The 13755-nt window shown below is 33.5% G+C and overlaps 1 protein-coding gene across 1 annotated transcript in view; it reads right to left on the bottom strand.

Annotated features, from left to right (window-relative positions):
- LOC108778541 (uncharacterized) overlaps positions 1-337 on the bottom strand; it is a 5269-nt gene extending 4932 nt beyond the window's left edge. Inside the window, exon 1 of the mRNA XM_018545754.1 lies at positions 301-337. Coding sequence (XP_018401256.1) covers positions 301-337 — 37 coding nt within the window. The remainder of the gene's footprint in view (positions 1-300) is intronic.
- Between the last annotated feature and the right edge of the window lie 13418 nt (positions 338-13755).

The following is a 13755-nucleotide window of genomic DNA, read 5'->3' as shown; positions in this document are numbered from 1 at the left end:
TAATTATAAGGCTTATTATAATTATATTTATCTCATCGTATCGCCGGTATAAAACATAATCAAAATAATAATTCAATTATTATTAAATAAAATTAAATAATAAAGAAAAGTAAATTAATTTAAAAAAGAAAACAGCATGGGCGATATATAGCAACGAAAATTATTGAAAATTAAAGCACAGGGTGGAAAAATTGTTACACAAAAATTAAAAAAAAGTAATTTTATCATTTTTTTTCTCAACGGTTAAAACTGCAAGAAAACTTTAATGTCATAAGGATCTTATTCAAAAATTGTACATACCTTCGGGAGACCGAATAGACATTTTATTCTCCGTCATTATGTATCACTTCACTGATCACAATAGTAAAGGCCCTTCGTTATTATATACCGCTCACCAACTTGTGCTCGCGCGACATCGGTCATCACAGAAGAACGAATTGCTCCGAAGTACGAGACGATTGGTGTTGTACTTGCAACGCTATGAAAATGACGTAACATTGCACACGTGGCTCACGCAAGATTGTGCAACCTGATCGAGTACGAACGAACTCAGTTTATTGCTTTATATTTAATAATGCGTCCTTGTGTTTCTTTCTGGAATCTCTCCCTCTTTCTCTCTGTTTTCGCTAACGATCTTATCTCCAAGATTAGTTGATAGCAGAATAAAACAAAATTAAAAATTTGCAAGGAGAAATAGATATCGCACTTGTCTACATCGAAACAAGCCGAGCTTGTATCGGAAATATTATCACAATTTTGTTTTATTAACAAATTTAAAAAAGTATGGTCTTCGTTAATTTATATAATTCAGCTGAGAGATATAGAGTTAATTATATTTCATATTAGAGATACAGTCATTAGAAACATTGTTAACATTGACCTTCCTGATTGAAAACAAATTCAAAAATTTTTAACTTACTTTACTGCAATATTGTTAATATTATACGTTTTTTTACGTAATTTTAATTAATATCCTATTTATATGTATATTTCTTTGATTAAGAGTTTTATGCGAATTCTGAACGATTACAATTTTATGCGTAACCGCGTTTTAACTTATGTATAAGCCAGCGTTTAAATACAAAAATTCTCAGATATCAGTATCATATCTATTATATCAGTAATTATTTAAAAATATTTATTCATGATTAGAGTCCGGACGTTCGGCTTCGGTCACGGGCTCCACACGGAAAACCTCTACGCGCGAGTGAGACGCTTGCTGAAATAAACTCTTCGCGCTTTGTTTACATTGAGTTCACCGCGCCGCGCGCCAGCGGTTCTCCATGCGAAGCCCGTGATGGAGCCCGAACGTCAGGACATATTCATGATATAGCAATTGCGTCCTAGCTGCATAAGATTACGTGTATTGAATAATTAAAGAGTTCGTAGAAAAGATATTAAAATTCAGAAAAACATTTCCGCGAACCTGTTACAGTTGTTCGCACAGGAAAAACAGAAATATATACAAGCAAAGAGACACATACATGATATACAGTTTTCTTCTTATATTCTTTTATTTCTACATATAAGGTAAATGTACTAGTTAATGGACATGAACCAATTGTTGAACAAAGTGATAAAACATTTTAAATATAAAGCTTTTGATGGTAATAAATTTACAGAAAGATGTAATATTAATTGTAATAAAACAATTAATATTAGTTTAAAACGATGTAACGTGGACAAGAGCATCTATTTATTTCGAAAAAAAGTATTAATATTTATATTATAGATATACCTATATGTCGGCAAATATAATATAAAATCATATCTAATCGTACTATATAAATAAAAATTCTGTAGCTTTATTGTTGTACAAAGTGCAATCCAGGGAATGGAAAGTTACTTTTTAAAAGTAACTAGTTACAGTTACAGTTATCGCTTTTTAAAAGTACTCGTTACAGTTACCGTTACTTGAAAAATAACTTTTCGTTACTTTTCCGTTACTTTTTTAAAATCAATTAAAAAATGTACTTTTGCATTTTTTTTTATATATAATACTGACAAATATATAGTTTTATTTAAAAAAAAAAAAACAATGTAGAATGGCTCAAATAATAAATTAAATAAAAGTAAAATGAGAAGGGTTACGAGCCAAAAATGAAACAGTTTATTTCCGATAAGAACAACGATGACAATGTAATTAAATGTATAAATATATATTAGAACAATAACATGGATAAAATAAGATAAAAACAAGCGACGTTTCGACACTTATTGTCATCGTCTTTTAAACTGTTTCGCCTTTGGGGTCGTAGCCCTTCTCATTTTACTATTATTTAATTTATTTTTTAATTTTTTTAAACACAATTTTGTAATTCTAAAACCTGTAAAATATGCAGCAAACTAAAATATTTGTATGTCCTATGTATTATACATAGAAGATAGAAGTGTAAAATAATTACTGAATCATGACGGCCGAATGTCTAAGGGCTTTCAAGTCTTATTGATAAGCGCTATAAATAGCATGTATCCAATCGAACCGTGTTCAATCGTGTGCAAAGTAACGACAAAAGTAACTGTAAATTTCGTTACCGTTACCCAAAAAATGTAACTCGTTATCGTTACAGTTACCAAAAAAAGAAAGTAACGCAGTTACCAGTAAAGTTACCAAAAAAGTAACTTATAACTGTAACTTCGTTACAAGTAACGAGTTACTTCCATTCCCTGGTGCAATCTCACAATTCAAATTTATTATTCAACATCAAAAGAAAGAACAAAAAAAATTCGATTTTGTATGGTATGTGCCTACATCTATTCTACTATTCTCTGCTATAAAAACATAAATTTTATTTAAAAATACAAATTTTGTTTTAAAAACACAAATTCTCTGTTTTTCAACAAATTCTCTGCTTTAAAAATATAAATCACATAGTTTCTTACTTAACCTTAGTTTTATATTTGTGCTTGTAGGCAATCAATCTGTAGGCAATCGAGCTGTAGACAAAAGGAACCCTCTCAACATTTTTTTTATATAATCAGAGATATATGTATATGTTTATAAATATTTATACATGTTTCTATGTATATATTCATGCATAAACCAATTTTTTTAATGCTTCAAACTTAAGCTATACACTTTAAAATCTAATTAGAAATGCTGCTTAATATAAGACCGATAGAGATGCAAAAATGATAATTTATATCATGACACATCTGCTTTTATAACAATCAACAATTATATGTAACCGAATATAATTATTTATGTTATTTAATTACCAGTAAAGCCAATCGGGCTAAACTGACTGTGACTAGTCACACAAAAGGAAAAATTAAATTTTAATATAAACTATAAATAACGAACTTTTAATTAACATTGCACTTACCTTCACAGCTTCATACTTATTTTAATAAATCTTTCGTAATAATCCATAAAAATAAAAGGAATATATAATGCAAACTGAACTAAAATATTGTTTAATTTGAAAAATGTTGATTGTAATAAGAAAGTAAACCTGGAAAAGAAGTACAGAAAGGGAAGTATCAAGGTTTCTTCCTCTGTCATATTTGACATTATACATACTCATGTTCACATACAGGACAACCTTTATTACTTAATGCTTACTAGTCACAATATAATACTACGAATTATTACAATATTAATAATATCATAGTCATAATAGGTCATAATTTTTAATATATATGTGTATATTTATATGTATACTTATATGTGTGTATTTGTCATATAATTAATATACTTATCTATACCTTGTTGTTACATAATACACATTCCTCTCTCTTACATTATCACTTACCATATATAGATATAATGTGTATATAGATATAGATATATATATTTATAGATATATATATATGCATATATATATATACGTCATCAGGATGGTATAAATAATATTGTATTTCATAAAAGCACTTCTTGTTGCTTATAATATTATCGTTTTCATATTGTTTTCCTATCTCTGTTAATGCCTCTCTTTCTCAACTTCTCGTCATTCTTTCTCTTTCTCTCCCTCACTTTTACATACTGTCTACATCTTTCCTTTTTTAGCCTTTTACTTTCATTCTTACGTACACCCTTTTTCACTCTTTCTTTCTCTTCCTCATTCTATTTCTCTCCTTTTTTCATTTACATACACACACACTCTCTCTCTCTCTCTCTCTCTCTCTCTCTCTCTCTCTCTCTCTCTCTCTCTCTTATTTTCATCCACTTCCTCTTCTCTCCAGGACGTCTAAAAAAAGTTTTTACTACCTACGCAAACTCTGCATTTATACTATCATTCAAGTTTCATTTGACTGCCTCACAAGTCCCACTGCTCTCCCCTTAGTCGATGGCCGACATTTTTTTCCGTACACGTAATTTTCCTTCGTCACTTACAGCTTCGGTTTTGCATTCTTTCTTTTTTTTTTTGGATTTTCCTGCAATTTATAAATTATGAATTTGCCGCGGTTTTACGATATTAATGTTCCTGCTCTGCCTGGTCCACTAACATTCCTAGAAAAAATACTCTTCGCCCCGACGCTTTATTAACTATATTCGAAAACGTACTACTTACGAACGGATGTTAAAATCCTTTGAGTGCTCTTTTTCTCTTTCTCATTTTTTCGCAAAATTTTCTCTTTTTTTCTTTTAGAATTTTCCGTGTTTTCCCGTCGTTAGAATTTAGAACAACTTCAGGGAAACGTATGAACAAAGGATCGAGAAGATGCGAGATTCCCGAATTCTTTGTCGGATATCATTCTTAATTCCAGAACTAATTAAAATATAAAAATATATTTTAAATAAAAAAAACATCACTGCGATGTTTCTCGAGAGTCACTTCAAACACCAGGAAGTTATCAGACAATATTTCAAGATACAAGAAATAGGTAAAAAACAAAATAAAAAATAATTCTGTTTAAAATGGAAAAAGAACGAAAAATAAAATATAATCCTATTTATAATATTTATATGAGTTAAATGTATTTGATTATATGTATATCCAGTTCTGGAATTCAGAATTGCGCTATAATCCTTTTAACAACGTTCTATCGAATCATATGAGAGCACTCGTTGAGATTTCACACGTCAGTATGCATTTATAACATACTCGTTGAGTTTCTCGAGTGTAGTAACTATAGATTACAACAATACAAAATATTATTCACCTAACACCGACGTCCAAGTGCAAGGATTAAAAGTCTATAGCTCTATACACTTCGAGCAGTTGCGATGCGCACAGAGTAGGACTTTACGTGGGTATAATTCCATCGTGATGTGTGTATGTGTGAACAATAGAAAAGGAGAAAAGAGGTTAAAATAAGAATCGCGGGCAGCGAGACTTTCAGGACGAAGACGTAACTTTCGTTGCGAGTTCTACTTTGCCGAACCCGAAGAAACACTTGGAAAGAGTAGGCGCGTTATAGGTTCTTTTTTTTCTTTATTATTATACTTGACAATACAAGCGGAACATACGAGAAGATCGAACCTCGTCATTCCTTCCACCTCTATTTTTATTCGATACTAAAATTCGTCATCGCCACAGCGACAATCGCCGTCACGTTCGTTTTTTTCTTTTTATTTTCTTTTTTTTTTTTTACATGATTCACACGACCGCCGCTTGCTTGTCGAGCGTTATAGCCGTCGACCGAAAACTTTCATTGATATGTCGTGGGGAAAACTCGGCGGATATAAGACACACGGCTGAACGATAATTGAAATATGTCGAGAAAATAAAAATGGCACATCTCGCATCTTCGTACACGAAGAGCATAATAAGAGACTATAACTTCGTGAAAGTGCTTATTTCGAGAGCGGCGCACAGCCTCCGTTTTGAGATGATATAGTACTCGTTCGAAGCTTCAAGGAAACAAGAAAAATTCAGAAGTACGAGAAGAAATGTAGACTTAGTAGGCCTCTTTAATAAGAACTTTGATTTGGAAGCTCCTTTATGCATACGAAACTTTCGCCGCTTCTTCGGCTAAAGGTCTCATCGTCCGAAACGAAGAGACTTGTACCACTTTAAAAATAACGTGTCCGTGCAAGTGTCCACGGTACACTCGGCTGCGCTTTCTCGCGTAACGCGAAATGCAAAGTCGAAAGTGGAAAATAACATTTGTTATGCGAGCTTTCACGTCGCGAAACAAATTCGCGTCACGATCCACCCTGTCGCGTCGCGGATTACTCTCCCTTACCGCCGATCGAACTTGGAATTTTTTTTTTTTAACACCCTGTTTGTAATCGCCGCGGAAATCTACGTCGTCGCGCGATCATACCGTTACAATCGATCGAAATACAGCGACGGTCGGTGGCTAATAAAAAACGACAATGTTTCTATAATTTGTTAATGCTTTTAATTACTAATTAATCTTTTGTTTTTTGATAGTTGCTTGGCTTATCAGTTCTTTTCTTGTTTTTTTTTTTTGTAAATGCGTCGAGGTAACGATTGCACTTGTAGTTGGCTGCATCCAAATGAGGGACCCAACGCAATTCCGTAAGAATGAAAATTCTCGATCTGCTCATAATCTCCTTCTTATCATTCGATGATGTATGTTTGTGCTTTCACATAGAGATACTTTATAACGTCGATTACTCTCTAATGTAAATATCTGTTTAATATCGGCTTACATGATTCATTACTGATAAGTATAATAAAATGAACTCTAAGACTGATTTACTTCTTACTTCTTACAGGTACTTATTTTCTTATATATATATAAATGAGATAGTTAATTAATTATGAACAGATCGATCTCTTTAACCGAAGGTGGCTTTCGTGAAGCCAGTGAATCTTACACTATTCATTTCCGAAAGGATCGTGTTGGCGTGACAGCATTCTTTGCTCTCTTTTTGAGCTGATCGAACATCAATTGACAAAATTATTTTAACTTCGGCTTGTAGATTATACGTTAAGAGAATCGATGTAACAAAAACAATTCTCGTAGAATAAATTACGCGGCCCGTTTGATATACGTATTAATAATATTAATATATATATTTCAAACGATATCAAACGAGAATCACATAACTTTTCTCCAGTTACTCAAAAATGCACGTTATATTGCATTATTCATTAAGTAACGAACGTGCAGAAGCGCAAGGGGGCCTTTGGGGGCCCCACCGTCAAGGAAAAGTGAGAAGAGATTCTTTTTTTAAAGGGAGTACGTATAATTAAATTCGAACAAAAATACTTTTGTACAAAGTTATTTCGCGGAGCTCTCGACGGTCGCGGGACTGAAACTCAAGCGCTTCGTCAGATCCAGATCTCCCCTGCAAACCTTTGCAGATTTTCGCGTAATCGGGAATTACGATTACCGTCGACGCTCGCGAGAAATCGCATCTCCTCGAACGGCGAATTCCAGAACAGCCTGTTAGCGGTCGGACTTACCCACCGGTACGCATCGAATCTAATCACGGAGAGGCTCACACGAAAATGACCGATCCTTTCCGGCTTTTCACTTTCGTTCCCTCCCTTGGCGATAATGCCCTTGCAACGGGCGTTCTTCTCGTCTCCCCCCCGTTAAGTCGTCACCCGTCGATACACGACGGATGATAATCGTTCATTTAGAATACTAGTTATCTCAATTTACTTAACGTTATCCAATAAATAGCTGCTTATACAATAATAGTGTTTGCGCGTTTATTTAACGGATTAAATATCGGTAGCTTAATACGATAAGCACACGACTATCACCGAACTTTTTTTTCATGCGATTCCACGTATCCGTTCCGTACGTGAAAACGCATCGCGTTTACGATTAATCCTTAATAATTACTTCGTCCCTCGCGACGATACTTTGTCTTTTTTTTTTTCCATTTTCTCTCTTTTTCTTTTCCCGGATTGGACACGCTGAGTCGAAGGAACACTTATTCATATATACCCTAAGATTTTCACGTACGCGTATATTTTTCTTTGTGTCGTTTCTTATTATTGGCACGTGCCGCGCGGTGTGTTTCTATCTCTCCACATTGCCAGCCGCGCATTACCCCAATTTCTCTTTTCATCTCCCTCCCCTGGGGGGGGGGGGGGGGAAACAGACCGATTTCCCTGTAAAAATCGACGTTCATTTATTTTCAAGCCGATAATAAATTGTCCGGCTTTTCAAACGAGCCACTTTTATCGAGGGACTTCCTCGTGGGCGCTTTATCGTCTGAAAGCTCTCGTTTTATCTCTCTGTTGTATCTCCGAATGTGTGCCGCCGCGGTGAAAAGAGAATTGGTGTGAAATATTTTCAATCACCATTAGCCGTAAGCACAGATCGCCCGCTAAGAAAGATATATGCGTAACATTTTACTTATATTTACTTTGAGTGTACTCTTTATGAAATTGTTTCGTAAGTCTTGTGTCTTTTTGTGTTGCTGTAGGCCACGCGTCAGCCAGCGGAAGAAAGTCCTTTTAGAAATGTACATTATTCAGCCAATAATTTATAATAACATCCAATACGTAATAATTCTTCAATTTGTGTATCTTCGTCCTATAGCTACAGCGAGCATCGGAGATATGAGGAAAGTTTTTCTCTTTTTGAGGGAATGATACTGTAAAAAATACAGCGCAACGTAATATTTATCGAGATAAACAAATATCAAAATGTGACTGAGTTAATATGCTTCCTCGTAGAGTAATCAAGCTGGTATGGTGGAATCACCGAACCGCAATTTGATTCGTACCCTTACTAACAATAGGAACGTCTCTATCTCTTTCTTTTTTTGTGTCCCCTGCTTTCTTATTTCCCTGATAAAGGAGATCTTTAAAAAATACATGCCTAATCTTTCGTTCGCGTTTTTTTTTTTTAATACAGGGAAAATACAGCAATGCACCATACCAGATCCGCGTTGACTCTTTCCTCGCTTTACCAGTCAACATCTTCGTTTCTTCTCACTAGCTTTTATATCCTATGCGCGAGAGCGTAGACTTAAAAGTTAGATTAACGTTACATCCAAATCCTCTCCTATGCGCGTAATAAGCTCGCGCGAGAACATCATTGTTTCTTTGCGAAATGTTTCGTAATTTCTGCAAGAGAGAGAGATAACGATTAATCACAACATCGCCATGAAGAAAAACAATCCGACGCGACGTTCCACCTCCAAAAATTGTTCCCTAATACGATTAATCTTCCACGGGGTCTGAGAAATGCCTCGGAGATACATTCCCTCGCGTAATCAAAAATGCAAAAGCGTTCGCGTGTCGTTAATCACATCGCGCACAACCCCAGATTAAATTCACTATGAAGCGACAATCTGCCGTATTATCCCGTCGAGGGAACGCCGCTCTTACATTGTACGATCTAGCAAAAAACACTCACGAACACAAATCGGTTGCCTACGTTTTGAATTTAAACTGAGAACTCGTCTCTCTCTCGTCTTTCCTATTCGATACAAATTTAACTCACGTATAATTTTAAAGTATTAACAAGACAAGATCGATGTTGCTCGGTGCGTTTCAACTTCAACTTGGCAACTCGATGACACTTATTTTAATATCACGCAGTTACGAATAAAAAAAAAATCGCGCGGCTTCTTTTAGTTTCATTGCGCAGTTCCAAACCGAATGGAACTATGTATTAAAAAAATTATAAGTCCGATTTCATAATTTAATATAAAGTACACGCTCCGTTCGGTGCAATTTCGTCTGAAGTAAAAAATAGTAAATGGCGAATGGCGAGCGACGCTAATGCCGATTAGGAGGGAAGATCGTGTGCAGCATCTGACGCTCTTGTTTCTTGCAACATCACTTTCGCTACTTTCGATTTCCAGAAGAAGATAAACAGCCACGTTGCGCAATATCGTTGTCCCGTTACACTATCCTGTAAAAATTTCGCACGACCCTTTTTTCTTCTTGCACAGCAAGCGTGTGTAGGTATGTGTATGATATATGTGTGTGTATATTGTATGTTAATTGTATAGATATTGTCGTTTAGAAAACCAAAGGACTTCGCACTCGGTATTAGTGACGGAACAATTCGTTTCTGACGAGTCAATGGATTTATCTCTCCCTCCCATCCACACTAATTTTTGCCTTTCCAATTTAAATTTCCACGTAAAAAATACTACATTCCTTTTACTATATTTAATAAATAAAGAATAATAAAGAACTCTTTCTTATTATTTCGAGACTTTTTAAAATTCTTCGTCAAAATAATACCGCGTTTGTTCGTCGGATGATTAACGAACTAAATAACAACTGGTTCAATTTGACAATGATTAATTGATAAACATTCCAAGACCGGTGAATTATAGGGCCGTGAAGACGCGATCCAAATTTTAATAAAATCACATCTATTAATAATGAGTAAAGTTATGACCAAGCAAAATATAGTAAGCTAATTTATCGATAAATAATAAGATTATATATAATAAACTTATAGTGTAATTATACCAAAAGCTGCCAACAATTCCCGTTATAAGTATGTCGGTACACATTAAGGTCATTAAGATGCTATCTTCTTCATTCAGAAGATACTCGATTTCTCACCCTGATGATATTTAGCGATATCTCTTCTTATCTCTTCTTTCTTTTTTTAATTCTGCTCATTCGTTTCTAATCTAATTGTGGAATTTTTACAAACGTCATTGCGACATCGGTGTTTCGATAAAGGTCTCCCTTTATGGTACAAGTGGCACAAGTTAATCACATACATGCTACGAAGAACACGATTCATCCCCACATGCTTCTACCCTTTCCTCTCGATTTGCTTCATACCAAAAGGCTATATTTCTTAAGAATAAAAAGGACAACGTAATGATTTCTCAATAATAAAATCAGCCAATTTTTTTATCGCCCCTCACACACAACACATAGTTAATATATTTTATTAACTTTTCTATAATTATTAATTTTATCGTCGCTAAATCAATGTATTGTCCCATTTACTCTATCTTAATTTAAAAAAGTGATGCTTTAACACGCACCGCTTGTTATTACGTTATTTTGAGGACTATCATAAGATCCTGTGCAACGCATCTCGTCCCACCCTTCAATACGTTATCGAGGTAGGAGATTACTGCTGCTCAATTATATCGATTATTCTTAACGCTCTAAAAATTACACAGCGAAGACATTTATCATAATATAGAGACACTTAAGACCATGCAATGCTTACATTTGTACATGTGTCGGTATATGTGCGTACGATAGGATGCGTCTATTAGGTATACGTCGAACCGCGCAGATCGCCTCATCCCGTCTCGGAATTCCGCTACGGTCGTCGCACTTTCATATTTTCGTTTCTACAACTCCCCTGGGAGGATACTGTGACACGGACGCGCGTCAGCACGCAATGTACTGCGTATGCAACATTCCGCGTTTCATTCATTAACATACCTATATATGGAAAAAGTCACAGACGAGGATTCGTTTCGCGTCGTGAAGCCACCTAATCAGTCTCGAGCTGGATATGCACGACGCGAATCTCAATGTCCGTTCAAATCAAGACGGAGCGATCTAAATTCTCTCTTTTGTCGTAAATACTAAAGGTCAGATTTATATAACTGGTGTAATAACGTGTCACTAGATAAAATGTTGTCTGCCACTGAGAAAATTAAGTTTATCAAATTAATCTTTCAAACAGAAACTGTACTCGCTTTCTAATAAATCTTATAAATAGTAACAACTTAAAACTGATTTAATGTCGTATTAAAGAAATTAAATGTCAAGCATCAGTCATCGACTTTTTTTCTAAGAAAATATAGGAGGCATATATAAGCTAGATATATACCTTATGTAAAGTCGCAATTTTTTTTGCGATTACCGCAAAAATTCGGATATATTATTACGCGTGCAAATATATATGTGTTTCATATGTTCCCGCCTAAATGTATATATAATATAATATAAATCCTAAGTTATAAACTTCAAATCTTATTTTATAAATTTATCTTTAATCTCTTATCTTATATTTAATATTAATATGTATTTAGGGATATAAATTTGACAATAATCACGAGTAAACTCCTTTCTGATTCTTTGGCCAAAGATAAGTGAAACGAAATTTTGATCTAATCCAATATGCATTTTTAAATTTCATTATGTTGCTCTTAAATAAAATTAATTGCGCAAAATCGACTTATTTTAGATCAAGAATTTCGCATCGTCGAAGTCGCAATTTTTTGATCAGATATACGTGTTGTTTTACCTTTGACGATATCATGAAAGACTCATTTCCTTCAAGATATTTCTTTCCTTGTGTAAAGGTTTAATTATTCAAGTTCCGTGTGTCGAACGATGTTTTTAAGCAATTATCAACTAAATAAGATGTTAAAAAAAAATATTCAAAATATAATTTTGAGAAAATAATCTGGTATGATTTAAAATAATACAGAAAGGAATTAGAGAAACAATTTTATAATATGAAAACAATACAGAACTTAATTTAATGAAAATATAATCTCCACAATAAAATAAAGATTAATTAAAATCCTATCATTAAAAATTATTATTTTATCTATTAAAGTTCGTGTTCCAAAATTCATAAATAAACTTCACTCTTCAATTCAACAAAATTGCATTTTCGTAGTAAAAATCCTTTTTTTAACTAATTTTAATCATTTGAATAATACTAATATTTTAATATATATATAATTTTGAATATTTGTAAAGATAGATATTGTGTCATTTAAACTTCAAAAATTAATTTATTAGAATTAATCAATCATTATTTTAAGAGAGAAGATAATTAATATCTACAAAGTTATAAGAGTATAAATCTTACCTGATATTTATTTTGTATCTCTAGTACGAGAGGCGACGCCTGAGTAATTTTTTCTCTATTTAAGTTTTATCCTGAAATTCAACTTTTTATTCGTAATCAGAAAATTTTTGCAATCGTTGTTTTACAGTTAATCAAATCTCTTGGAATCAATATAATAACTAAGCTTTCATGTAAATAAATAAATATAAAATATGTACATACATATAAAATATAAACAATTATTCCGTTTTCTTTTCTAATTCATTGTCGTTTGGTCAACCCGAATATGTTTTTCGGATCACGCGGAAAATCTACCATCAAGATTTAAACGCGCAATTGAATCTATCATGTTCATCTCTGAAATATGTTTAGAGACACGAAAGACGATCTATCTTATCGCCGTCCATAGTGTGCATAACTTTTCGATTGGTTAAGGAAAATTAAATATCCACTGCAAGTTTGTGTTTCATTTTCCTGGTTGTAATCGTTTTTTTTATTTTTCGATATAATAATAACAATAAAAATAATAATAATTAATAATAATAATAATTAATAATAATAATAATAATAAGAGCAATGATAAACTGGTGTAGACGATAATCGTATGAATATAGCCATTATAATATATTAGTACACGTTAACACTAGGTACGCTTGGTTACACTTAGGTACGGAGGCTTCGTGTGCTTTTCTCTTAGATGATGAAAGATAGAGAAACAGAAAAGGATAAACATGGAATATATGAGCGGTTACAGCGGAGGCATTTTACGAAATTGAACGGATCAATTTTGATCGCCTGAACGTCGATCGTTTTACCCTCTAAAATCCCACATCTTCAATCTTTCCGTAAATTACTCGCCGACCGTGTTGACCGACCGTAATAATTAACTTCGAGTATATTGGCACAGTGTCCATTAATTTTATCCTCCCTTCCCCGCTCTATCAACATAATAATGTGCTTCTATGGCAATCGATAAGGACAAAATGGAATCGTAATTGATAGCGAAAATGTCAAAGAATGCCCGGTAGTCTTGCGATCTACGTATTTTTATATATAAATATAATATTTAAATAAATTTATGTCGCAAATTAAAAAAAAAACCCATTACACACCGCAATTATAAAAATTATA

The sequence above is a fragment of the Cyphomyrmex costatus genome, unplaced genomic scaffold, assembly GCF_001594065.2.
Source record: "Cyphomyrmex costatus isolate MS0001 unplaced genomic scaffold, Ccosl1.0 scaffold502, whole genome shotgun sequence".
NCBI classification, from domain to species: domain Eukaryota; kingdom Metazoa; phylum Arthropoda; class Insecta; order Hymenoptera; family Formicidae; genus Cyphomyrmex; species Cyphomyrmex costatus.
Note: the sequence above shows the minus strand (reverse complement) of the source record. Positions and strands in the feature narration are given on the sequence as shown.